At 43.0% G+C, this 27,776-nt stretch overlaps 1 protein-coding gene across 1 annotated transcript in view; it reads right to left on the reverse strand.

The window, feature by feature from the left end:
• The window catches only part of LOC112241149 (adhesion G protein-coupled receptor B3-like), a gene marked incomplete at its 3' end in the record, with an annotated part of 86,553 nt that extends 59,264 nt beyond the window's left edge, over positions 1–27,289 (reverse strand). Inside the window, exons 1-8 of the mRNA XM_042315526.1 lie at positions 26,440–27,289; positions 25,560–25,568; positions 25,324–25,434; positions 21,695–21,856; positions 17,389–17,553; positions 14,204–14,368; positions 7,282–7,446; positions 3,920–4,021 (exon numbers count right to left, since the gene is read on the reverse strand). Of these exons, the coding sequence (XP_042171460.1) occupies positions 3,920–4,021; positions 7,282–7,446; positions 14,204–14,368; positions 17,389–17,553; positions 21,695–21,856; positions 25,324–25,434; positions 25,560–25,568; positions 26,440–27,289 (1,729 nt within the window). The remainder of the gene's footprint in view (positions 1–3,919; positions 4,022–7,281; positions 7,447–14,203; positions 14,369–17,388; positions 17,554–21,694; positions 21,857–25,323; positions 25,435–25,559; positions 25,569–26,439) is intronic.
• Between the last annotated feature and the right edge of the window lie 487 nt (positions 27,290–27,776).

The raw sequence follows: 27,776 nt of genomic DNA on the forward strand, positions 1-27,776 counted from the left end.
CTCCCACATCATCTGTACATATGTGTTCAACTGCAACAAGGCATGTCCACACATGAAAATAAATGAATTGGATACACTGTGTCAGGGTATCAACGTCAGTACAACCATACTAAAATACTAACACCGACACTGATATGGGGACACACACACACACACACACACACACACACACACACACACACACACACACACACACACACACACACACACACACACACACACATGTTTTTTATTTATTTATTTTGCTCCCTTTTCCTCAACACAATCCCCCACTCCACTGAGCACCCTGTTTCCTCAACACAATCCCCCACCCCACTGAGCTCCCTGTTTCCTCAACACAATCCCCCACCCCACTGAGCACCCTGTTTCCTCAACACAATCCCCCACCCTACTGAGCACCCTGTTTCCTCAACACAATCCCCCACCCCACTGAGCACCCTGTTTCCTCAACACAATCCCCCACCCTACTGAGCACCCTGTTTCCTCAACACAATCCCCCACCCTACTGAGCACCCTGTTTCCTCAACACAATCCCCCACCCCACTGAGCACCCTGTTTCCTCAACACAATCCCCCACCCCACTGAGTACCCTGTTTCCTCAACACAATCCCCCACCCCACTGAGCACCCTGTTTCCTCAACACAACCCCCACCCCACTGAGTACCCTGTTTCCTCAACACAATCCCCCACCCCACTGAGCACCCTGTTTCCTCAACACAATCCCCCACCCCACTGAGCACCCTGTTTCCTCAACACAATCCCCCACCCCACTGAGCACCCTGTTTCCTCAACACAATCCCCCACCCCACTGAGCACCCTGTTTCCTCAACCCAATCCCCCACCCCACTGAGCACCCTGTTTCCTCAACACAATCCCCCACCCCACTGAGCACCCTGTTTCCTCAACACAATCCCCCACCCCACTGAGCTCCCTGTTTCCTCAACACAATCCCCCACCCCACTGAGCATCCTGTTTCCTCAACACAATCCCCCACCCCACTGAGCATCCAGTCCAGATAGAACTCTGGCTCCCAAATGGCACCCTATTTCCTACACTGTGCCCTGGTTTTGAGAAAGACCAAAAGTAGTGCTTTATATAGGGAATAGGGTGCCATTTGGGACACAGGCCCTTCTATTATAACCACACACCTCCTGCACTTTTCAATGTCCTCTGTGTCCAGCGGTGTGATAGTGGAATCAGACAGAGAGTGTGGTGGGGGACATGTGGGTTCAGTGTGACCGCTTCCCTGGTTCACTTTCTACCATTCACAATACAGATACACACAACCACAGCAGCTTATCAGTCCCACCACATGGATCAAACAACAGGTACTCTGTGGAGCCATCAGGTGTCTGATTAAGACCAGGGGAGGGAAGGGGAGGGGAGGAGGAGGGGAGTGGAGGAGGGGAGGAGGAGGAGGGGAGGGGAGGGGATGGGAGGAGGGAGGGGATGGGAGGAGGGAGGGGGAGGGGAGGAGGAGGAGGGGAGGGAGGGGAGGGGAGGGGAGGAGGAGGGGAGGATCAAACAACAGGTACTCTGTGGATTACAGGAGGGGAGGGGAGGGAGGGGAGGGGAGGAGGAGGGGAGGGGAGGGAGGGGAGGAGGAGGGGAGGGGAGGGGAGTGGAGGAGGGGAGGAGGAGGAGGGGAGGGGAGGGGATGGGGGAGGGGAGGGGAGGAGGAGGGGATGAGGGGAGGGAGGAGGGGAGGGGAGGGGAGGGGAGGGGAGGGGAGGGGGGGGAGGGGAGGGGAGGGAGGAGGGGAGGGGAGGAGGGGATGGGAGGAGGGGAGGGGAGGGAGGGGAGGAGGAGGGGAGGGGAGGGAGGAGGGGGGAGGAGGAGGGGAGGGGAGGGGGGGGGAGGGGAGGGGAGGGGAGGGGAGGGGGGAGGGGAGGGGGGATGAGGGGAGGGGAGGGAGGAGGGGGGAGGGGAGGGGAGGGGGGAGGGGAGGGGAGGGGAGGGGAGGAGGAGGAGGGGAGGGGAGGGGAGGGAGGGAGGAGAGGATGGGAGGAGGTGGGAGGGGAGGGGGGAGGAGGAGGGAGGAGGAGGAGGGGAGGAGGAGGAGAGGAGGGGCGGAGGGGATGAGGGGGAGGGGAGGGAGAGGAGGAGGAGCCATGAGGTCTTTGATAAAGGGAAGGAGGAGGAGGAGGAGGAGGAAGAAGAGGAGGAGGTTTAGGGGGAGGGAGAGGTAGAAAACAGCAGTTAAAAAGTGCCATGCTGTTGTAGGCAATATAATCATAGTTAGCCTAGTAATATGTCCCTGTCTTTGGCTATAGGCTATTTGAAAACACATTGACATAATGCTGTGAGGGTCAATGCAATGCAAATAGGGAAATCTGTTCAGTAGAAACATACCGCCTGCATCTCAAATGGCACCCTATTCCCTATGTAGTGCAGAACTTAGAAATAAAACAGTGCATTGTATAGGAAATAGGGAGTCGTTTGGGACACAGGCACCGTGTAAAGCACTTCCAATCCGTCACGGCAGGAATGGATGTGTCAGTGGAATGTGACAGGGACATATCCATCACCACTAGTCCTCTCTACACATGAGTAATGGACAGAAAGCTCCCAATGAAACCTCTACATAATAGCCCCTGGAAAATGACTCATTTCATTATCAACTAAGTTACAGCAGAACATTTTAAAGTGCTCTAGTTTCTCTTGGTTCATTATTCAGTCAATGGCCAAACAGCGTCTGGAGTCTGAATTCAGACCAACATGACTATCCTATTTTTAAACTGTTAATTTGTATTTTTTTTGTTATGAATCGAAGTTAAAAAAGTGAAGACTTGAATGAAAAAAATAGGATAAGTGTTTGATACGACGCTCACATGCCCCACAGGCAGCGGTGGTGACCACTAGGATAGACAAACCCCAGGGCATGACTGTTCTTACCTGTAGCATTAGGAGGACACACACACACACACTCACACACACACACACACACACACACACACACACACACACACACACACACACATACACATACACATACACATACACACACACACACACATACACACACACACACACACACATACACACACACACACACACACACACACATACACATACACATACACATACACATACACACACATACACACACATACACATACACATACACACACACACACACACACACACACACACACACACACACACACACACACACACACACACACACACACACACACACACACACACACACACACACACACACACACACACATACACACACACACACACACATACACACACCATAGCACACCATAGCATCTCCCACCTGTAGCACACGCTCCAGCAGGTATATCTCTCTAGTCACCCCCAAAACCAATTCTTTCTTTGGCCGCCTCTCCTTCCAGTTCTCTGCGGCCAATGACTGGAACAAACTACAAAAATCTCTGAAACTAGAAACACTTATCTCCCTCACTAGCTTTAAGCACCAACTGTCAGAGCAGCTCACAGATTACTGCACCTGTACATAGCCCACCTATAATTTAGCCCAAACAACTACCTCTTTCCCTACTGTATTAAAAAATTTTTTTTATTTAGCTCCTTTATTTTTATTTCTACTTTGCACATTCTTCCATTGCAAATCTACCATTCCAGTGTTTTACTTGCTATATTGTATTTACTTTGCCACCATGGCCTTTTTTTGCCTTTACCTCCCTTATCTCACCTCATTTGCTCACATCGTATATAGACTTGTTTATACTGTATTATTGACTGTATGTTTGTTTTACTCCATGTGTAACTCTGTGTCGTTGTATCTGTCGAACTGCTTTGCTTTATCTTGGCCAGGTCGCAATTGTAAATGAGAACTTGTTCTCAACTTGCCTACCTGGTTAAATAAAGGTGAAATAAATAAAAACACACACACACACACACACACACACACACACACACGTGTCCTTACCCGTGGCATTGGGAGGACACCTGTTGAAGGCCAGTTCTCCTGAAGGTGTTCTTCTCCACACCATGGCTACAGTGTAGTCCTCCAGACAGATCTCATAGGGCGCTGGGGAGGGAACCGTACACAACACATTGCTGGGTTATTGCTGACTCACCAATATGAATAGGCCAGAAGAGGCTGGTGGGAGGAGTTACAGGAGGATGTGCTCTTTGTAATGGAATTTTTGGAACGGAGTCAAACGTGGTTTCCATTAAGGGTTGGAACTGGTTCAGGGAACAGAACCGAAAACCGGAAAATAACAATTAGGAACGGAACCCGAACCATAAACTAAAGTTATCTATACTGTTCCGGAAGAGAACCGTTATTTTAAAAGCATGCAAACTGGTTAAAAACGTTATTTTAAATTCCGGGCATTTTTTTACAGTCCCACAGCCTTCAGTCTGTCACTCAGAAATGATGATGATTATTAATATTATTAGTATTATTATTATTATTATGATTATAATAATGATGATTATTATTATTGTTATGATTATTATGATTATTATTATGATTTGTATGATTATTATAATTATTATTATAATTATTGTAATGATGATGATTATTATGATTATAATGGTTATGATTATTATTTTTAATGTAATTTATTATTATTAATAATTGTGTTATTATTGTTATTATTGTTGTTATTATTTCTGTTTTTTATTATTATTATGATTATAATAATGATGATTATTGTTATGATTATTATGATTATTATTGTTATTTGTATTATTATTATTTTTATTATTTTTATTATTATTATTATTTTTATTGTGATTATTATTTTTAGTGTTATTATTATTTTTAGTGTTATTATTATTTTTAGTGTCATTATTATTTTTTATTATTATTATTTTTAGTGTTATTATTATTAGTATTATTTTTAGTGTTATTATTATTTTTAGTGTTATTATTATTTTTAGTGTTATTATTATTTTTAGTGTTATTATTATTATTATTATAATAATTTTTATTATTATTATTATTGCAGCGTCTGCCTGCCAGCTGGAAATGTTTGCCAGTGGGGGTGTGTCTGTGTTGAGTCTACCTGCCCCTCCCCTGTGAAGCATAGGTTATTGTAGTCCCTCCCCCTCTGAATCATAGGTTACTGTAGCCCCTCCCCTCTCTGAATCTGAATCATAGGTTACTGTAGCCCCTCCCCCTCTGAATCATAGGTTACTGTAGCCCCTCCCCTCAGAATCATAGGTTACTGTAGCCCCTCCCCTCTGAATCATAGGTTACTGTAGCCCCTCCCCCCTCTGAATCATAGGTTACTGTAGCCCCTGAATCCCCTCTGAATCATAGGTTACTGTAGCCCCTCCCCCTCTGAATCATAGGTTACTGTAGCCTACTGACAACGTTACAAGTGTAATTCAGAAATTAGGGAGAGATGTTTAATTAAAGAAGAGATTATTTACTTTTTCAATGCTAGTTAAGGACACTATAGTTATCACGTTTCACATTGGATTTTTTAACTACAAAAAGGTAAGAGTTTGATTTTAATTCTAGTGCTGCTCTGCACACACAAGCTAGTTAGCTGGTTAGCTGGTTAGCTCGTTAGCTAGTTAGCTATTAGCTTGCTAACATTTGCTCTGGTCCAATGTTAAACCAACTCGGATGTTCAAAGATGTTCAAAGTTCCTCCATAGAAGCTGCTCCTCCTCTGTGTGTCTAATTCAGATAAGGATGTCATAACAAGATGCCCAGCGCTTCAAGGCAAGCTTCCTCCAAACTCTCTCGCTCTGCCTCACCCTCAAAATGTCAGTTACATCTCGCGCACTACACTGTGACTGGCAGCACAGTGTGTGTGTTTGTCTTTCATTACGATTAAACCATGCTGTTATGGCAAAATACAATTTGCTATTAATGTTAAAAAATAATACATATTTCAGATGTTTAAAAGAGAACAGAAAGGAACCATTAAAACCCAACGTTTGTTGGGGTTCAGAACATTATTTTGCTGGTTGAAACAGTGGAACAGAACAACAAAAATAATACATCTGTTTAGGACAAAACGATTGGAAAATCATTTTGGTTCCAACCCCTGGTTTGATACCATTCCATTAATTACAAGAAGCCTGTCCTCCTATATCTCCTCCCACCAGCCTCCTCTATAATTGCATAAGTGTAGACTAGATTGTAACTAGATTGTAATACATGAACATGCTGTAGTTGTAAAATGGTTTCTTTGTGTTGGATTAAACTGCTTAAAATAGAACCGGTGTGAAAAAGATTGATAATGGGAACGGCTTCCCTACAGTCCTTACTCCTACAACAGAAACAATGCCACTCTTTACAGGGTGATAATGGTCAAACAAAAGATTGAATTTGCATTAATCGCCGTGGTAGCGAACAGTCTCCATGGAGATAAAAACAGGCGGGTTAATCAACACCATCAATTAATATTAAGATATTAATCATACATTAGGACCTAGACAAAATAACACTCTCTTATTCTCTCTCTCGCTCTTTATCTCTCTCTTATTCTCTCTCTCTATTCTCTCTCTCTCTTTATCTCTCTCTCTCGCTATCTCTCTCTCTCTATCCTCTTTCTCTTTATTGTCTCGCTCTCTTTATTCTCTCTCTCTCTCTCGCTCTCTCTCTCTTTATGTCACTCTCTTATTCTCTCTCGCTCTCTCTCTCTTTATCTCACTCTCTTATTCTCTCTATCTCTCTCTCAATTCTCGCTCTCTCTTTATCTCTCTCTATCCTCTTTCTCTTTATTATCTCTCTCTCTCTCTTTATCTCACTCTCTTATTCTCTCTCTCTCTTTATCTCTCTCTCTATCCTCTTTCTCTTTATTCTCTCTCTCTCTCTTTATCTCACTCTCTTATTCTATCTCTCTCTCTCTTTATCTCTCCTCTATCCTCTCTCTCTTTTAATTTCTCGCTCTCTCTATATTCTCTCTCTAACAGCTTCCTCTTAAAGCTACAGTCTGTGTTTGGGAAGCTGTTCAATGGTCATTTCAATTCTTGACGTTTACCCATTGGTTGTTGAAGAATAGACAACAACCTACAGTATACATATCTCATGAGTTTAGCACAACTGTCAATCTTTATCGTAACCCAAAATAGAAGCTTTTTATTACTCCGTTGTTGAATTCATTGTTGAATTGCAAATGATCTTTCCAGGCTCTGTCTATTTTCAGAGCTGAAGCTGGGTTGCCTACCCTCTGCTTTATGTAAGTCTTATCGGTTCCTCCTACAGGAACAGAAAGGCACGTCACTCTTCCTCAGCGAAGAGGAAGATCATTATCTTCACTCCACACTTCCAGTTAATTGACTCTTGCAGTCTCACTTATGGTGGTTATGGGGTTATCGTTACCTGGGCAACGCTGGTCACTGCACTTGCGGACTTCATCCCCTGTGCCCTCGCACTGTTGCCCGGTGACCGCTGCCCCCTGGCACACCCGCGCCCGCCTCTGCCAACCCCCATCACATGACTTGGAGCAGCCACTCCAAGGCCCCCAGGGATTCCACTGGCCATTGGCTGAGGAGGAGAGACAGATCAGTTAAACCACTGGCCATTGGCTGAGGAGGAGAGACAGATCAGTTAAACCCCTGGCCATTGGCTGAGGAGGAAAGACACACCACTGTTAAACAACTGGCCACTGGCTGAGGAGTTAGACCCCTGGCCAATGCCTGAGAAGTTAGACCCATGGCCAATGCGTGAGAAGTTAGACCCCTGGCCATTGGCTGAGGAGTTAGACCCCTCGCCATTGGCTGAGGAGTTAGACCCCTGGCCATTGGCTGAGGAGGTAGACCCTTGGCCATTGGCTGAGGAGTTAGACCCCTGGCCATTGGCTGAGGAGTTAGACCACTGACCATTGGCTGAGGAGTTAGACCCCTGGCCATTGGCTGAGGAGTTAGACCCCTGGCCATTGGCTGAGGAGGTAGACAACTGACCATTGGCTGAGGAGGTAGACCCCTGGCCATTGGCTGAGGAGTTAGACCCCTGGCCATTGGCTGAGGAGTTAGACCCCTGGCCATTGTCTGAGGAGTTAGACCCTTGGCCATTGGCTGAGGAGTTAGACCCCTGGCCATTGGCTGAGGAGTTAGACCCCTGGCCATTGGCTGAGGAGTTAGACCCCTGGCCATTGGCTGAGGAGTTAGACCCCTGGCCATTGGCTGTGGAAGAGACACATCACTGTTAAAAAGGGTCTCTTTCTCAAATGCCTAAATATCTGTCCTCTCCTTATTTCCTCTCCGTGTGTCCTATCTGATTGTCCTCTCCTTATGTTATATCCTGGTGTCATATTCTTGTTTCCTCCCCTTGTTCCCTCTCCTTATTTCCTCTCCGTGTGTCCTATCTGATTGTCCTCTCCTTATGTTATATCCTGGTGTCATATTCTTGTTTCCTCCCCTTGTTCCCTCTCCTTATTTCCTCTTCGTGTGTCCTCTGTAAAACATTATGGTGGCAGCTCATCATTAGGCTGGCTTTGTCCTGGTCAGTTCATTCAGAGCAGAGTGATGAAGGACTGGAAATTAGTACAGTAGATGATGGATTTTAAAACAAGGAGCCAGAGAGCCTCTGGACTCCCATCTTCTCTCCCCAACATCCAATCAGTTGTGAGTAAAGCATGACCAATAAGGAATCTCTATTTTATTACCATCAGCCAGCTGGTCTTTCAATTTCTATAACGGCACTGGGGCCCCTGGGGATACCTGGGAAGACTCATGAGACAATAGTCCTACTGGTAAAGTGCACATCAGGGGGTACTTCAGTGGTACTCTGGGAAGACTCATGAGACAATAGTCCTACTGGTAAAATGCACATCAGGGGGTACTTCAGGGGTACTCTGGGAAGACTCATGAGACAATAGTCCTACTGGTAAAATGCACATCAGGGGGTACTTCAGGGGTACTCTGGGAAGACTCATGAGACAATAGTCCTACTGGTAAAATGCACATCAGGGGGTACTTCAGGAGTACTCTGGGAAGACTCATGAGACAATAGTCCTACTGGTAAATGCACATCAGGTGGTACTTCAGGGGTACTCTGGGAAGACTCATGAGACAATAGCCCTACTGGTAAAATGCACATCAGGGGGTACTTCAGGAGTACTCTGGGAAGACTCATGAGACAATAGTCCTACTGGTAAAATGCACATGGGGGGGTACTTCAGGGGTACTCTGGGAAGACTCATGAGACAATAGCCCTACTGGTAAAATGTACATCAGGGGGTACTTCAGGAGTACTCTGGGAAGCGCAAAATGTTGTTGGTGGTACAGTAACCGAAAAAGGTTGTGAATCACAGCTCTAAGATGCCACACGACCTTGACCATTCTATGTGCTACATCCCCCACCCCATGCAGCTCTACTATGATGTGTAGCTGGAAGATGTGAATTCATTCTTACACAGACACAGCAGGTGGGATTATAGATACTGGGACACATGGGGGCGTGTCCCAAAGGGCACCCTATTCCCTATATAGTGCACTACTTTTGACCAGGGACTCAGGGAATAGGGTGCCATTTGGCACAAAGCCGTGGACATGTTTTATAGTACCCAGAGATATAGTAAAAGAAAAAAAGAAGAAGTTTTTGGCAGAATTTTATCCAGATTCAATTAATAAAATGACTCTGATAATCCTTGTAATAATGAGGAATATGTCTCCTTTTATGGCTGGGGAGGCTGCTCTGTGACTGCGGTGATAACTTTCCTCACTTTGCCAATATTAAAAGGCCTTTTATGATAAAGTTTCCCAAAGCAGTGGCATGTTTTATGTCTTTTTAATGAACACAGTAAAATCGAGCATTAGGCAAAAACAGATGGTCCCCCTGAGCCAAACAGTTAATCACATGACCTTCTCTGAAAGGTAGAACAACCCTGGGAAGGGGTCACACTCCTTTATTTAATCTCTCCATCCCTCCTCCATCCCACCTGTATTTACTCCTTCTCCATACACGGGTCCAAGGACTAACCTCAGTGGAGGTCTGAAATGGACAGACATGATCCCGACCATGTTCATCACACAACAAGTCAGTAGTGCAACGTTGACCTACGTTACACCAGCGTGTGGTGGGAGAGCATCGCTGTCTCCCAGTTCTCTGTGACATTATTCATGTATTAGTGAGCATCGCTGTCTCCCAGTTCTCTGTGACATTATTCATGTATTAGTGAGCATTGCTGTCTCCCAGTCCTCTGTGACATTATTCATGTATTAGTGAGCATCGCTGTCTCTCAATCCTCTGTGACATTATTCATGTATTAGTGAGCATCGCTGTCTCCCAGTCCTCTGTTACATTATTCATGTATTAGTGAGCATCGCTGTCTCCCAGTCCTCTGTGACATTATTCATGTATTAGTGAGCATCGCTGTCTCCCAGTTCTCTGTGACATTATTCATGTATTAGTGAGCATCACTGTCTCCCAGTCCTCTGTGACATTATTCATGTATTAGTGAGCATCGCTGTCTCCCAGTCCTCTGTTACATTATTCATGTATTAGTGAGCATCGCTGTCTCCCAGTCCTCTGTGACATTATTCATGTATTAGTGAGCATCGCTGTCTCCCAGTCCTCTGTGACATTATTCATGTATTAGTGAGCATCGCTGTCTCCCAGCCCTCTGTGACATTATTCATGTATTAGTGAGCATCGCTGTCTCCCAGTCCTCTGTGACATTATTCATGTATTAGTGAGCATCGTCCGTCACTTCTACATACACCCTGTCAGCCAGGCTCTGACCTGTCTGGATTGTATAACTGTCTGGTCCCTGCCCAGTGCTAGATTGACCAAAAGTCTTTATTCTGAACTCTTATTGCAGTAGGTACAGATACTGTAGTAGTTTTGTATTCAGAATTACATTTGCAGGACATGTTCATATGGTTCATAGCATGTATTTTGTATGGTGATTCAGAAGATGAATTTATTTCATTAAAAGGATAGTTCACCAAAATGACACCGTGTTCAAATCATCCAAAATTAGTGCTGAGAGATTAGTGCTTCTTGAGGTTGGTTCGTTTTCAGTTAGATTCATAAATTAGATGCTGTTTTCTTGGCATTAAATGCACTATGTATTGTGTGGGTTGAATGCTGTAACAACACTGAATAAAACAATTAATACAAGTCCCATGATGGTAGTGACTTCCCATTACTGCTGATCACTTATTAACCATCCTTTATTTATTTCAATAAAATATTGGTTTTCTTTGATGACTTTAATATTTAATTCCAAGTCATCATCTCATCACTATAGAGCTGCTGTCTATGCTGTCTGACATAATCACTATTTTAGTAGTTCTTCAAAGTAAATAAGGAATATTTTTCTGACTGCTGAATACTAACTATCAATCACTTAGATCATGCAAGTGATGTAAACTATTGGCCTAAATCGAATCTCCAATTCCTCTCAAACATTTTAGAAAAAGCTGTTGCGCAGCAACTCACTGCCTTCCTGAAGACAAACAATGTATACGAAATGGTTCAGTCTGGTTTTAGACCCCATCATAGCACTGAGACTGCACTTGTGAAGGTGGTAAATGACCATTTAATGGGGTCAGACTGAGGCTCTGCATCTGTCCTCGTGCTCCTAGACCTTAGCTGCTTTTGATACCATCGATCACCACATTCTTTTGGAGAGATTGGAACCCCAAATTGGTCTACACCACCAAGTTCTGGCCTGGTTTAGATCTTATCTGTCGGAAAGATATTACGTTTTCTCTGTGAATGGTTTGTCCTCTGACAAATCAACTGTACATTTCGGTGTTCCTCAAGGTTCCGTTTTAGGACCACTATTGTTTTTATTATATATTTTACCTCTTGGGGATGTCATTCGAAAGCATAATGTTAACTTTCACTGCTATGCGGATGACACACAGCTGTACATTACAATGAAACATAGTGAAGCCCCAGAAATGCCCTCGCTAGAAGCCTGTGTTTCAGACATAAGGAAGTGGATGGCTGCAAACTTTCTACTCGGACAAAACAGAGATGTTTGTTCTAGGTCACAAGAAACTAAGAGATCTTCTGTTGAATCTGACAATAAATCTCGATGGTTGTACAGTCGTCTCAAATAAAACTGTGAAGGACCTCGGCATTACTCTGGACCCTGTTCTCTCTTTTGACTTACATATCAAGACTGTTTCAAGGACAGCTTTTAACATTAACATCCATTAACATAACATCACAAAAATCAGAGACATTCTGTCGAAAACTACTACTGCAATGCTCTACTTTCCGGATACCTGGATAAAGCACAACATAAAATTCAGTTAGTGCTAAATACGGCTGCTGGAATCCTGACTAGAACCAAAAAATGTGATCATATTACTCCAGTGCTAGCCTCTCTACACTGGCTTCCTGTTAAGGCAAGGACTGATTTCAAGGTTTTACTGCTAACCTACAAAGCATTACATGGGCTTGCTTCTAACTATCTTTCCGATTTGGTCCTGCCGTACATACCTACACGTACACTACGGTCACAAGACGCAGGCCTCCTAATTGTCCCTACAATTTCTAAGCAAACAGCTGGAGGCAGGGCTTTCTCCTATAGAGCTCAATTTTTATGGATTGGTCTTCCTACCCATGTGAGAGACGTAGACTCGGTCTCAACCTTTAATTATTTATTGAAGATTTCATCTCTTCAGTAGGTCCTATGATTGAGTGTAGTCTGGCACAGGAGTGTGAAGGTGAACGGAAAGTGGGTGTGGTTATATCCTGCCTGTTTGGCCCTGTCTGGGGGTATCATCAGATGGGGCCACAGTGTCTCCTGACCACTCCTGTCTCAGCCTCCAGTATTTATGCTGCAGTAGTTTATGTGTCAGGGGGCTAGGGTCAGTCTGTTATATCTAGAGTATTTCTCCTCCTCTGGTGTCCTGTATGAATTTAAGTATGCTCTCTCTAATTCTCTATTTCTCTCTTTCTTTCTCTCTCGGAGGACCTGAGCCCTAAGACTATGCCTCAGGACTACCTGGCATGATGACTCCTTGTTGTTCCCAGTCCACCTGGCCGTGCTGCTGCTCCAGTTTCAACTGTTCTGCCTGCGGCTATGGAACCCTGAAATGTTCACTGTGATTAATATTACTTGACATTGCTGGTCATTTATGAACATTTGAACATCTTGGCCATGTTCTGTTATAATCTCCACCCAGCACAGCCAGAAGAGGACTGGCCACCCCCCATAGCCTGGTTCCTCTCTAGGTTTCTTCCTAGGTTTTGGCATTTCTATGGAGTTTTTCCTAGCCACCGTGCTTTTACACCTGCATTGCTTGCTGTTTGGGGTTTTAGGCTGGGTTTCTGTACATCACTTTGATATATCAGCTGATGGAAGAAGGGCTTGATAAATACATTTTAAAATAAATAAATGTTATGTATTTTCAGGTAGAGATACTGTACCTTGCGAAGCAACTACCCTCTATATCTATCTTCTATCTCTCCTCTCTCTGTGTCTTCCCCATATTAACCTAATGTAGCAGGCCTATAGAAACACACAGAGCGGACAAGTAGGCACGCAATGGATTATGGTCATTGCAGTTAATTACCATATTTACCAACTCCCTACTACATCGCACAGTTGGGGCTTGATGTGATTTATCTCTAGAGAAACTACTTCTCTAGAGAAACTACGCATTGAGCTCACAGAAAAAGAAAACAAAATGAACGAAATGGAATTAAAATAATTGAAACGACATCAGTGAATTAGTTGTTTCAAAACCCCCAAATAACCCCAGTTTCAGTTCATCACTCAGCACTATCTATAAGAGACTTTGTTGAGATTCACAATCAATTTTAGATACTTTTGGATGATTTGAACATGATGTGCAAAAACTGCTAATATTGGTCCCATGACTTGAATGGAAATATTAAAATATTATTATAATATTAAATATTAACTAAGCGAAACTAAACCATACTGTATCATGGATTGCTGTCATACCTTGTCCATAGACAGTTTACAGCGTAGGAAAACCAATGTGTAATTTTGTAATTTGGGTGAACTATTCCTTTAAGTTTATTTGGACAGGGACAATGTACACCATAAACACAAGTCTCACACCACTGAGAAATTATACATTGCACCAGATTTAGCTAACAGCTCATTTACATCTGTAGTGCCTCGGACGATGATGATAGTGATGATGGTGATGATGATGATGATGGTGGTGGTGATTGTGGTGGTGATGATGAGGATAGTGATGATGATGGCGATGATAATGGTGGTGGTGATGATGATGATGATGATGGTGATGATGATGATGGTGATGATGATGGCATTAATAGCTAAGTGTCTCAGTCAGTGTGTTACCTGTGCAGTCTGGATTGTAACACTCTCTGCTCTCTGCCCAGTGGCCACGACACTCCGACCCACCGTGGGCGGCGGCTGAGCATTGTCTGGTCCTCTGCTGGGTCCCGTTGGCACAGGTCACTGAACAGTCACTCCACAGGCTCCACTCCTGCCACTGGCCGTCCACTGGGGCACACACACAGACACGTACCAACACACACACGCACACACAAACAGCCCAGACCCAAGAGGGAGAGAAAAGGAGATAAATTGGACAGTCAGTCAGAAGAAGTGGAAGGAGACCATATTCAAATGGCTGTCTTCAGGTTGAGAGCCTGACAACTAGACACCCATATTATAATATCCCCTGAAAACACAGTGCACTGTTCATGCATGAACATACCATTACCACTTGTGGTTTGAGTGGCTTGAAATAGCTCAGGTCTAGTGGGTCATATTGCAAGAGAATGGCCATGTGTGGATGTGTCCCAAAACTGTCCCCAAATAGTGCACTCCTTTTGACCAGAGTAGAAGTGCACTATATAGGGAATAGGGACAATTCATTACTTCTGCTTTTGGAGCTGCTAGTTCTCAGTTCTCTTCTCAGAGGTGAAAATGCCTTAAAACGGTGCAGAGGATAAACACAGAAAGTAATGAGTTTGCCACCTGCATTTGTCATTGCCTCTACAAGCCAACTTCCTTGGGGGAGGTTCTGCTGCATTTATGACCAACTACACCCTTCTTAAAACAGAGCAAGAGTTATATTTCTGCAAAACGACCTACAGTTGAATGAAGAGCTTGGCCTTTTCATAAAAGAAGAGAAGAAGAATACTTTATTGTCCATTTACTTACAGTCCAGAGACATGTGTCTTTTTGCTGGACGACCCAGACAACCTGAACGACCCAGACAACCTGAACGACCCAGACAACCTGAACGACCCAGACAACCTGAACGACCCAGACAACCTGGACTACCCATACAACCTGAACGACCCAGACAACCTGGACGACCCAGACAACCTGAACGACCCAGACAACCTGGACGACCCAGACAACCTGAACGACCCAGACAACCTGGACAACCCAGACAACCCGACCCAGACAACCTGGATGACCCAGACAACCTGAACGACCCAGACAACCTGGATGACCCAGACAACCTGAACAACCCAGACAACCTGGATGACCCAGACAACCTGAACGACCCAGACAACCTAACGACCCAGACAACCTGAACGACCCAGACAACCTGGACGACCCAGACAACCTGAATGACCCAGACAACCTGGACGACCCAGACAACCTGGATGACCCAGACAACCTGAACGACCCAGACAACCTGGACGACCCAGACAACCTGGACTGACCCAGACAACCTGAACGACCCAGACAACCTGGATGACCCAGACAACCTGGACTACCCAGACAACCTGACGACCCAGACAACCTGGATGACCCAGACAACCTGAATGACCCAGACAACCTGGACGACCCAGACAACCTGGACGACCCAGACAACCTGAACGACCCAGACAACCCTTCTCCATTTAACATCCAACATCAAATGGCACTAGCAAAAGTTTGACAAAAGTAACAAGGGTACGCACAAAAAAGTGCACACACACACACACACACACACACACACACACACACACACACACACACTTCATTTGCTCAGGAAAATAGCTGTTAATTGCGTTGGAGTTGACTTGACTGAATGGACTGCAGACTTTTAAAGCTAGGTAACTGAACAAACAAAGTGTATGTGTGTGTTTGTGTGTGTGTTTGTGTATGTGTATGTGTATGCGTGTTCTTTTTTGGGAGCGCATCATAGTCGGTTTACAATCTAGCACACAGTGATTGTGGAAAAAACCCATCATCACTAATCTGCTTACCATTCACTGGCAATTGCGGCTAAGTGATTTCCTCTTCAGTGTTGCAGTGTTGACTCTATGACAGCGGGTTTTCAACCCATATTATGATGTGAGCATGAACGGCACATGCTGCTTTTAAATATGTCATGAGGCCTGTATGCCATATGCATCCTGTTTCTCTCCCCTCTACACCCCGCCCCCTGTCTCTCTATCTCTCTCTCTGTCTCTCTACCCACCCCCTCTCTCTGTCTCTCTCTCTCTCTCTCTCTCTCTCTCTCTCTCTCTCTCTCTCTCTGTCTCTCTGTCTCTCTCTCTCCTCTCTCTCTCTCTCTGTCTCTCTCTCTCTGTCTCTCTCTTTCTCTCTCTCTCTCCTCTCTCTCTCTGTCTCTCTCTCTCCTCTCTCTCTCTCTGTCTCTCTCTCTCTTCTCTCCATTGAGTTGCAGTGTAATTGATCCTATAATGTTGCACCAAAAAGGCAGCTGTTGTCTTCTCCCAAGAGGCTCTCTCCTTGCAAGATGGTCTTTTGATTAAGACTTTATCTTCTGAACGGCACCCTATTCCCTCCATAGTGCACTACTTTTGACCAGAGCCCTATGAGATTCCCTATGGGCTCTGATTGATAGGACTGCCTACATAGGGAATATGTTGCTATTAACATGGTGCTATTAATATTATCATTGGTGCCAATGAATAGAAAATCACTTGTGTTGTGTCTGTTACTGGTCCCTTTGTTTCTAAACATATTCACCTCAGTCATTCTTGAAGGACCGAATGTTGACTGACATTATATGGATCAGAGCTCCATTCAAATATTTAGAGAAAGAATGACAAGGAAGTGGCTTTTAAAATGCTAAACGTTGGAAAAATAAACAAGCAAGCACAACAACAGGGCATCGTGGGGTGTAATCATTAGTGCACACAGTAGCAAAGAAAATAAGAGTTTCTATTGGACAAATTCAGATAGGTTCCTCCCTGTTTGACTCTGTTTGGTTCCTGGTAAATATACCCATGGTCTCATTAGAATATGTAAAAATACACTCACAGACAGACAGACAGACAGACAGACAGACAGACAGACAGACAGACAGACAGACACACAGACACAGACACACACAGACACACACACACACACACACAGACACACACACACACACACACACACAGACACACACACAGACACACAGACAGACAGACACACAGACACAGACAGACAGACAGACAGACAGACAGACAGACAGACAGACAGACAACATACCATACCTGGACAGAGACAAAACGATGTTGCAGAGTTTTACTCTGGGTCTCAGGAGTCACAGAGACAACAGTCCATACCTGGACAGAGGGCGATGTTGCAGAGTTTGCTCTGGGTCTCAGGCCCGTCACAGGCTCTCCCTCCATGTTGGGGCGGGGCACACATCCTGTTCCTAGTGCGGTGGCCACGCCCACACGTAAACGAACACAGGCTCCATGGTGACCACTCCTCCCAGACGCCATGCACTGTAGGACATAGGGCAGAGGTCAGAGGTTAGGGGACAAGTATAAGGTTTCAACTATATTATCCCAGGGAAAAATGTAGTTTTGCAGCAAGATCATGGTACACAACAGACATAAAATAGACAGTTTAATTGCTGTCGCTGTTTCTGCCACATGACACGATTTGATCAATAATTATCAGCAAAACAGAAAGCACATATATGTAATCCAACCAGTGAGCTTTACCCTGAACTACCACAAAGTAGTAATCATGGGGTCGTGGAACCACGTGGGGCTTCCATCTTTAGGAAGTGAAATGAGTTTGACCTAACAGTACTCCTGTGTAGTGATTCATATCCACATACTGCTTGCTGATCTGCCAAGCAGAAGTACCGGCTTACAAAGAACAACATAGTATTTCTACAAAATGGCCGACATCTAATACTGTGTCAGGCTAGACTGTTTGGCGCTTCTTAGAACTGTCTCAGAATGTCTTCTCTGTCACCTGGGATAAAACATAATCTGGTCACCGGTGTGTTAAGAGTGCCAAGTTATCCTGCCAAGTGGTATATCCCTTCTTCAACGACTCTGATTGCTTCATGAGAACGCAAATCCCGCTCAAACATTGTTAATTAAAATCAAAGTCCCAAACGCACAAGAGAAAGAGAGAGAGAGAGAGAGAGAGAGAGAGAGAGAGAGAGTGAGAGAGAAATAGCAAGACAGTGGGATGGATGGGGAGAGTGTATCTCTTCTGTGAAGGATCAACACCATATTCTAGGATCACAAAGTCAGTCTTATAATGAAGAGCTTTTATCAGACAGGACTCCCGAGTGGTCCTGAGTGGTGCTGCGGTCTAAGGCACTGCATCTCAGTGCAAGAGGCATCCCTACAGACCCTGGTTCGATTCCAGGTTGTATCACAACCTGCTGGGATTGGGAGTCCCATAGGGCGGAGCACAATTTGCCTAGCATTGTCCGGGTTTAGCAGGGGTAGACCGTTTCTGTAAATAAGAATTTGTTCTTAGCTGAATTGCCAAGTTGAATAAATAATAATTGGGCAAGGCTGGAGTTCTTTAGTTCAGTTAGAGATATAATCAGAGTACAGGTTGAGCTACAAGTCTGGCCCTGTGTTCCAAATGGCTCCCTATATAGTGCACTACTTTTGACCAAGTGGCACCCTATTCCCTACAGAGTGCACTACTTTTGACTAAATGGCACCCTATTCCCTACGTAGCGCACTCCTATTGATCAGAGCACTATGGGCCCTTGTCAAAAGTAACGCACTATATAGGAAATTGGTTGCCATTTGGGACGCTCCCTGTGCCTCCTTCCTTATTAAAGGACATATAATTGAAATCAGTGTTGGAACAGTGAACAAGCCTTCTCTGCAGTGAAATAAACTATTTACAACTGAAAAGAAAGGTGGAATTATGTAAGACTTTTTTGGGGCCGTTTGCAACAAATTGGTATTAAAATACCATCTCTAAATATGGTAACGTTGCATTTGAATAGTAGCTCTAGTAGTGAACTCCTAGTGAGGATTGATATGAGACAAACTGCTCCAATTGTGACATCATGCTGTGTAGCAGTGACACTTTACTTGAAAGAGACCGACATAAGGACTTCCTAACATGTTCATAAGCCATACATAACGCATTAATAAGCAGTTGACTTTCTAAATGCTCAAATCAACTTCCATCAACAACCACCCGTTTATTTATCTGGTTTTCCTCTGTGTCAAATTCTAAACGTTTAACAGTCTTTCAAATCATTCTTTGTTTGGTTTCATTCTAGAATCATTTGAAAGGAGGAAGTTGTTTTGACTTGTCCTGCACCGCTCCTGCCTCTGCATGTTCTTGTCATGTTTCCTTTTAAACTCTTATCATATTGTTCTGTATTTTCTTATGTGCAAAAAACCCCACAAGTTGATATTTACCTTGTCTTGTGGTTGTTGACATAAGCAGTTATGAATGCAGCCAGTATGTATAGGTTATGAATGCAGCCAGTATGTATAGGTTATGAATGCAGCCAGTATGTATAGGTTATGAATGCAGCCAGTATGTATAGGTTATGAATGCAGCCAGTATGTATAGGTTATGAATGCAGCCAGTATGTATAGGTTATGAATGCAGCCAGTATGTATAGGTTATGAATGCAGCCAGTATGTATAGGTTATGAATGCAGCCAGTATGTATAGGTTATGAATGCAGCCAGTATGTATAGGTTATGAATGCAGCCAGTATGTATAGGTTATGAATGCAGCCAGTATGTATAGGTTATGAATGCAGCCAGTATGTATAGGTTATGAATGTAGCCAGTATGTATAGGTTATGAATGCAGCCAGTATGTATAGGTTATGAATGCAGCCAGTATGTATAGGTTATGAATGTGTTATAAGCTCCTTCTGTCGTGCCCTTCAAGGAAAATGTTCCCTGCATGTATTTCTGTCCTTGAAAACTATTTGACTCAGACAAACACAGATTTCAATATTTCGGCTGTCGATTTGACAACATTACTGGCCTGAAACAACGGCACATTACTTCCAGAGAAAAAGACAGTTTAGCCCATTAGCCTGCTGCCAAAGTCTCACCAAGGGGGAAATAATGGATTATTTATCCTTTCTGGTTCTCTTATTCTTCATTTCAATCCAGGGGGACACCTGGGGTATATGGCTCTGTAGGCTGACTGCTTCAATTATTGTTTCTGAATGGAAGTTCAGCAAGCTACCAGAGCTTGTTGGGTCAGTTCAGCAAGCTACCAGAGCTTGTTGAGTCAGTTCAGATATCTACCAGAGCTTGTTGGGTCAGTTCAGCTAGCTACCAGAGCTTGTTGGGTCAGTTCAGCTAGCTACCAGAGCTTGTTGGGTCAGTTCAGCTAGCTACCAGAGCTTGTTGGGTCAGTTCAGCTAGCTACCAGAGCTTGTTGGGTCAGTTTAGCTAGCTACCAGAGCTTGTTGGGTCAGTTCAGATATCTACCAGAGCTTGTTGGTCAGTTCAGCTAGCTACCAAAGCTGGTCAGGTACGAAATGGTAAATGAAAACGGTTTGGAATAATGTCTTGCCCTCTTGTCTGACCCTTGAGAAAACTGCCAACCTTACACTTAGTCATGACACATCTTAATGTGGACTACGTCTGACTAAATGTCAGAGAGCTGCTCGCATGAATTTCTGATTAGCTGATGGGGGTGAAACCTTTTATAGGACTTTGTGCCGAAATGTAATTTCAGAGACACTTTCCGCCACATAGAAGAATGGCTCCTAAAATTCCCTGCAAATCAACAGATGGAAAAAACACTAACATTAGTATGACAGCTGCTGTTGAACACATGGATATCTACATACAGTAGACACACACATAAGATGGGTCTCGTCTCCACAATTCAGAAGGTAATACATCTTCTAGAGCCACATTCAATCACAATTCACCAAGAATAACCAATGACTGTCTTGTGTAGGGGAATGTTGTGTTTATAAGAAAATACCTGCACCTTCTGCCAAAAAACACAACACCTGTCAGCAGTGTAAGACGTCATGACATTCTAAAGACCCCAGAGGAGCAAAATACATCAACTGGACCAACAACCCGAAAATATTAGGTACCAGACTAAGTATGCAAAAATCTAAGCAACATTTCATCAACTCAACTACTGTAACAGCCTACATCGAGATACATATGTAAAGATACTGCAATATATATATACAAATATACCACTAACCTTGACCTTCAAGAATACACACTGAACCCTGGAGACACAAACCAGAATCTACAATTCCCTAATCTCCATAACATGCAAAACTACAGAACTACATCACTGTCAATCATTTCAGGAGTTGTGGTGAAATGACTTATCATTATATGGGAAGAGATGGATAACATAGACAACACTTCTGAAAAACACCGTGACATGCACAAAGAGAAGAAAGCATCACCAGATAATAGATGGCTAACAATAATAATAATAATAATAATAATAATACATTAAATAAGAATATTAAGTAATAAGAATATAACCAAATAGACTAGTTAAAAGGTCAAACTAAACAGTAACAAAAACATTGGTTTGATGGTCAATTCAAAGCAAGCACAACAATGCACACATAGAAAAATGAAGGGTGAAGGAGAAAGACGTTATAACAAGTAAAGTAATAATGCTGCAGCTATTACTACCTGGACAGGGGACAGTGTTATTGCAAACCCTTGACTCTCTTAAAGGGCCGCTGCAGTGTGTTCCGTATGGTGAACCACATGTTCTTGTTCGCACCTGCGACCCTTGGCCGCATGAAACTGAGCATGAGCTCCACTGGGACCACTCCTCTGCACCAGATTCACCTGTGTAGAGGGAGAAGGGTGACACCAGTTAAATGCAGCAACACGGTCACATGATCAACCCAGGGGGTGGGGCTACAGGGGGCGGGGCTTCAAGGTAGAGCAATGGTGGAGGAGTTATTCTAAACCCGAAGCTACATTAATGGGGAGGATATTAACCTAGTTAACTTTAATATTGAACTAAATAGACATGTTTTACCTTTATGTGATCTTTGATAAATGATTAATAAGAGAGAAGACCATGACTCTGTTGGTCATTGGCCCCATATCTCTTGATCCAGTTCCTTTGATTTCCCATTCATCATTTTGTAAGTGTTGTTGTATTGTGATTGAAGGGAACAAGAACCTTTATGACTAGTAATTGGTCAAAAAGCTGTTTGTTCAAAAACCTTGTCTGGCTCCCATGAACGGAGTCTCAAGTAGAAGAACAACATCTTATTGTGTCATAGTAAAGTACAAATGGTTTGGAGGAAGTGTACAGATGGATCATAGTAAAGTACAAATGGTTTGGAGGAACTGTACAGATGGATCATAGTAAAGTCCCAAATGGTTTGGAGGAACTGTACAGATGGATCATAGTAAAGTACAAATGGTTTGGAGGAAGTGTACAGATGGATCATAGTAAAGTTCCAAATGGTTTGGAGGAACTGTACAGATCGAGAATAATAAAGTCCCAAATGGTTTTGAGGAAGTATACAGATAGATCATAGTAAAGTCCCAAATGGTTTGGAGGAACTGTACAGATGGATCATAATAAAAGTCCCAAATGGTTTGGAGGAACTGTACAGATGGATGGATCATAGTAAAAGTCCCAAACGGTTTGGAGGAACTGTACAGATGGATCATAGGAAAAGTCCCAAATGGTTTGGAGGAACTGTACAGATGGATCATAGTAAAAGTCCCAAATGGTTTGGAGGAACTGTACAGATGGATCATAATTGACACTAAGCATTTGTCAGATTTAGTCTGAAGGACATTTATTCAAAGATCACAGCAAAGCTCCACATCACAGGCCCCAGTGTTACTTCTGATCACATGAAGGGATTCGGCCATTTACCTGACTAAAAGGTATTACATCTTACAGCTACATTTCATCTTCATCTTTCATACTGACACATGCATCAATAAAACCAAATTAAATGTTTCAAAAAGCTCTATAAAATGTAAAAGAACATGGTTGCATGCAAGAAGGACATCTACTAGTGAAATAAAAGTTCAACTTGAATGGAGAGTTAATAAATGAGAAGTCTAGAGTATGGATCCCACAGCAGTGTTACAGCACTACAGTCTACAGTGCAGTTTCCTTGACAACCAGAGAGGATCTAACTCCAATGCATATTAATTAGTGTTTGATCACAATTTGTGAAAACATTTTTTTTTTAATTGCCCGTTTATATTTTTCTTAAGAGTACTAGGGAAACGAGAGGGAAGAAAAACTCCCCTTTTCATTTTATTCAGAAGATCACAGCTTGTTGCATGGAGCTTGTTGCATGGAAATAACATTCACAGTGCCAGTTTGCATGGGGTTCATAAAATACTATTTTTCCAAACAGCAGAATGTGACAAAAGGTCTGCTGGTGTGTCACACTCCTATTATGACATGTTTTAACTGTTGCTACTGAATATTTAAATGTACACGAGTCAACTGTCTCTAGAACTCTAGAAGTTAGATAAAAAGGTTGTTTCTAGAACCTAAAAGGATTCTTCAGCTGTCCCCATATGAGAACCCTTTGAAGAACATTTTTGGTTCCATTTTCGGCAGAGGGTTCTACATGGAACTCAAAAGGGCTCTACCTGGAATCAAGAAGGGGTATCATATGGGGACAGCCAAATAACCCTTTTGGAACCCTTCTTTCTAGGAGTGTATACCAAGTATACCAGTTTAATTCTCAGAGGTACAACTTCATACACTGATTGTATATAAACACATGTGGAGTGAATTTGCTTATGTGTGTGCCGTTAGGTGGTAATTCCCAAAGACAAAAGCATTGCCTTATTGACAGTGAATGTCCACAATGCATCAGTATGTCCTGGGTGAGGCCTTTCAATACAAAAATATGATCATGTCACAAATCCAAAAGCCATGAAATGCTGAATAAATGGAATAAATGCTAACCTTGGTTATGCTAACACCCTTGGCATTGAGCTAAGTAGGTAGGGTGAATAGAATAATCCAAGATAGCTTAGTTGTGTGTTGGAAAGCAAGAAGACAACGTTCAAATATTTTGATTACAGTTTAAGATGTACGTGTGATGTTCAATTTCAACGAGGCTTTATTTGCATAAGAGATTTGGAAATTTCAGCTCTGAATACATTTATATGTAATTGAAATCTTATGAAGATTTCCTCTGTATTGCGTCACTAAGCTGCAGTATAATAGGACTGATGTAGATTGATTCAACCCAATAGGGATATACTGTAAACCCTATTATATATAATTGGTCTGATCAGAATTATATATAAGACTTTGAAAGGTGGATCAATTGGTAAGATGAAGAAGTACAGGGAGAGTCAATTAGGCAATCTAAGAATGGAAGAACTGAAGAGCAAAGTGATGGGGTCCATAAGAGATAAATAACACACTCCCACAGCGTGTTGGAATGGAGACATGCTGTTAGGATTTAGTAAACAACAAAGTGGATTTGCAAATTAAAATGAAAGTAAGGCAGGTGTGTTGATCAATGTCACAGATTTAAAAGTAACAACAAATGAGGTGAAATTGGGTTAAAAAATAAATAAATTAAAAGCCAAACAAACAATTAACGGAACCCAGAAACATGTATTTTTTTAAAGGAAATTAGAAAAAAGAAAAGGGAAAAAGAAAAAAAAGAATCGTCTTTATTTCAGTCCATTTGGATTGAGCCTAGAAACCCTCTATGTGGATCTGGAGCAGCAGTAAAGATGCTTTTCAATTCATTTCTATCCTCCTGCAATTTTAGAATGGATACAATCATCACTATATTTTAGTATATTCGACTGGTTTATGTTAAGATTTTTGTTTATCTTACATTAATCATTATTTATGAAACCCATTTTTTTATTCAGTATGCGTTTCACTCTTGCCGGAGGCAGTAGGAGTTGTCGATGAAGGACATTTTTCAAATGTTATTAGGCACATTTTTAAGGATATTATTAACTGTGACAGGGCACAATTTTACCTAGACTTTAATATTTGAGAAACGAGTAATGCACTTGCCAACTCGCTGTGTAACAACAAATGAACAGAGACCCAGGGAGCCCAATTCTAGTTGTTATTCTAAGTAAATACTCAAAGGGAAAAGGAACATTTGTCTAGTGGGTTTTAATGTGAATAGCAACAGAAGAAGGAGGAGGTAGTAGGAGGTTAATAAAATACAGAAACATTGTCACCTAAAAGGTGCAGCACAAGAAAGAGCATGCAAGTGACCTAGATGACATTAAGTTTATAGTTAACAAAATAAAAGGTGAAGGAAACATAACTATTGTATTACCAGTTTGTGCCATAAATTTAGCAGATTCAGCTTGCTCCTGCAGGGCCTTTGTGTCAAAGACTGATCTGGGCCGCTGACTTTTTACAGTATGTTCGCCGATCATTCCATATTCTAGAGACAAAATAGAGGTTCAATGAAAGCTAGGCTTTAACAGTAGGAATCTTCCAGAGACACAAGATAAAAGGTATTACAAACTGTTTTTCAACGATAGATGCGTAGTAGAAAAACTGCAGTACTGTACATGGCTAGAAACAAAGATCATACAAGAGTAAATATGGAGATATATATTTAACTTGTCATTTTAACTTTAAAGCATAAGAAGAAACAATGCATCGTATTTATAACGAACGTGGGTGAGTTGGGAGGAGTATTAATTGACTTTAAAAGCACAGCTTAAGACACATAGCAAACATGCAAATTTAATAAGACACTATTACTTCCCATAGTCCCTCAAGCCCCACCCCCTCCCTACCACCCCCATACCACCCCCAAACCACCCCCCAAGAAAAAAGAAAAACAAAATGAAAGTAAAAATGTGTAAGCTATCTGGAAGCCACAGAGGAGGGGGTCAGGGTCATGAACATAACATGATACTATTGATCCACAGTTTCTTTAACAGATTCCAGACATTTTGTTTTTGTAATTAGTTGAGCTCAGTAGAATATTTGTCCATCCCAAATGGCACCCTATTCCCTACATAGTTCCCTATGGGCCCTGGTCAATACTGGTGCACTATGTAGGTGATAGGGTGCCATTTTGGACACAGACTATGAGTCTAGGAAATCACTTTATAATAATTTAACATCATAAGTTCTATTAACTGACAAATGTATTCTGAGCTGTCTGATTATAACTGTTACTCCTTTTGTTGTTGTCCATTAATACATGGGTGATGCGACATGTTTGGCCGCATAGATTTTTAGTCCCGGTGAAGGGGTGTAACAAATTTCGCAACAAATGTAATTTTTTATTCAAAAACTTGACTAGCATGCCGACGCAAAGATAGAGTATGTGTTTTCTTCAATCCGTTTGGAGTAGTATGCACTGCAGGTGATGTGTTACACGACAGACACCTCACATGGCAGGTGTGTGTTAGTACTGTGGAGTAAACCATACATACAACATTGTCTGTGAGGATGTTTGGGATCATATTGTCTGTAGTAGTGAGGATGTTTGGGGTCATATTGTCTGGAGTAGTGAGGATGTTTGGGGTCATATTGTCTGGAGTAGTGAGGATGTTTGGGGGCATATTGTCTGGAGTAGTGAGGATGTATATGACTGGAGTAGTGAGGATGTTTGGGGGCATATTGTCTGGAGTAGTGAGGATGTTTGGGGTCATATTGTCTGGAGTAGTGAGAATGTTTGGGGGCATATTGTCTGGAGTAGTGAGGATGTTTGGGGTCATATTGTCTGGAGTAGTGAGGATGTTGGGGGTCATGTTGTCTGGAGTAGTGAGGATGTTGGGGGTCATATTGTCTGGAGTATTGAGGATGTTGGGGGTCATATTGTCTGGAGTAGTGAGGATGTTTGGGATCACATTGTCTGGAGTAGTGAGGATGTTTCGGGTCATATTGTCTGGAGTAGCGAGGATGTTTGGGATCATATTGTCTGGAGTAGTGACGATGTTTGGGGGCATATTGTCTGGAGTAGTGAGGATGTTTGGGGGCATATTGTCTGGAGTAGTGAGGATGTTTTGGGGCATATTGTCTGGAGTAGTGAGGATGTTTGGGGGCATATTGTCTGGAGTAGTGAGGATGTTTGGGGGCATATTGTCTGGAGTAGTGAGGATGTTTTGGGGCATATTGTCTGGAGTAGTGAGGATGTTTGGGGGCATATTGTCTGGAGTAGTGAGGATGTTTGGGGGCATATTGTCTGGAGTAGTGAGGATGTTTGGGGGCATATTGTCTGGAGTAGTGAGGATGTTTGGGGGCATATTGTCTGGAGTAGTGAGGATGTTTGGGGGCATATTGTCTGCAGTCTCAGATCTGATGCTGTATTTCTCCCAGTAGATAATGTACTGTATGTGTGATGGGTATGGGTGGGCAGTGTCAAAGAGGAGAGAGGCACACTGACTAGAACTAAGTACCAGTACAACACAGCCATGCTTTTGATACTAATCGGGAATCACAAAGTGAACCAGCATTAATCCAACACCAAGAACCACTGAGTATTGGAAAACCCATACAAAGAACCCCTTTCAGACTACTAAACCGAGCCAAGCTGAGCTGTACTGTGCTGGCCTGGTTACTCATCCTGGTTACTCATCCTGCCATCACCATAGCTGATGGAACCGTGCTGGAAAGGACATTGTGAGGGGGAAATACCAGAACCAGCACAGTAAGGTTCAGGTAGGCACGGTATTGTGAAAGAGCATAGGTTTCCAAATCTGGTTCATATTACTGTTCTGATGAGGTGGCCATTAGTAGACGTTGTACTGAAACCAGTCATTGGCA

Source organism: Oncorhynchus tshawytscha, unplaced genomic scaffold, assembly GCF_018296145.1.
Source record: "Oncorhynchus tshawytscha isolate Ot180627B unplaced genomic scaffold, Otsh_v2.0 Un_contig_1559_pilon_pilon, whole genome shotgun sequence".
NCBI lineage: Eukaryota > Metazoa > Chordata > Actinopteri > Salmoniformes > Salmonidae > Oncorhynchus > Oncorhynchus tshawytscha.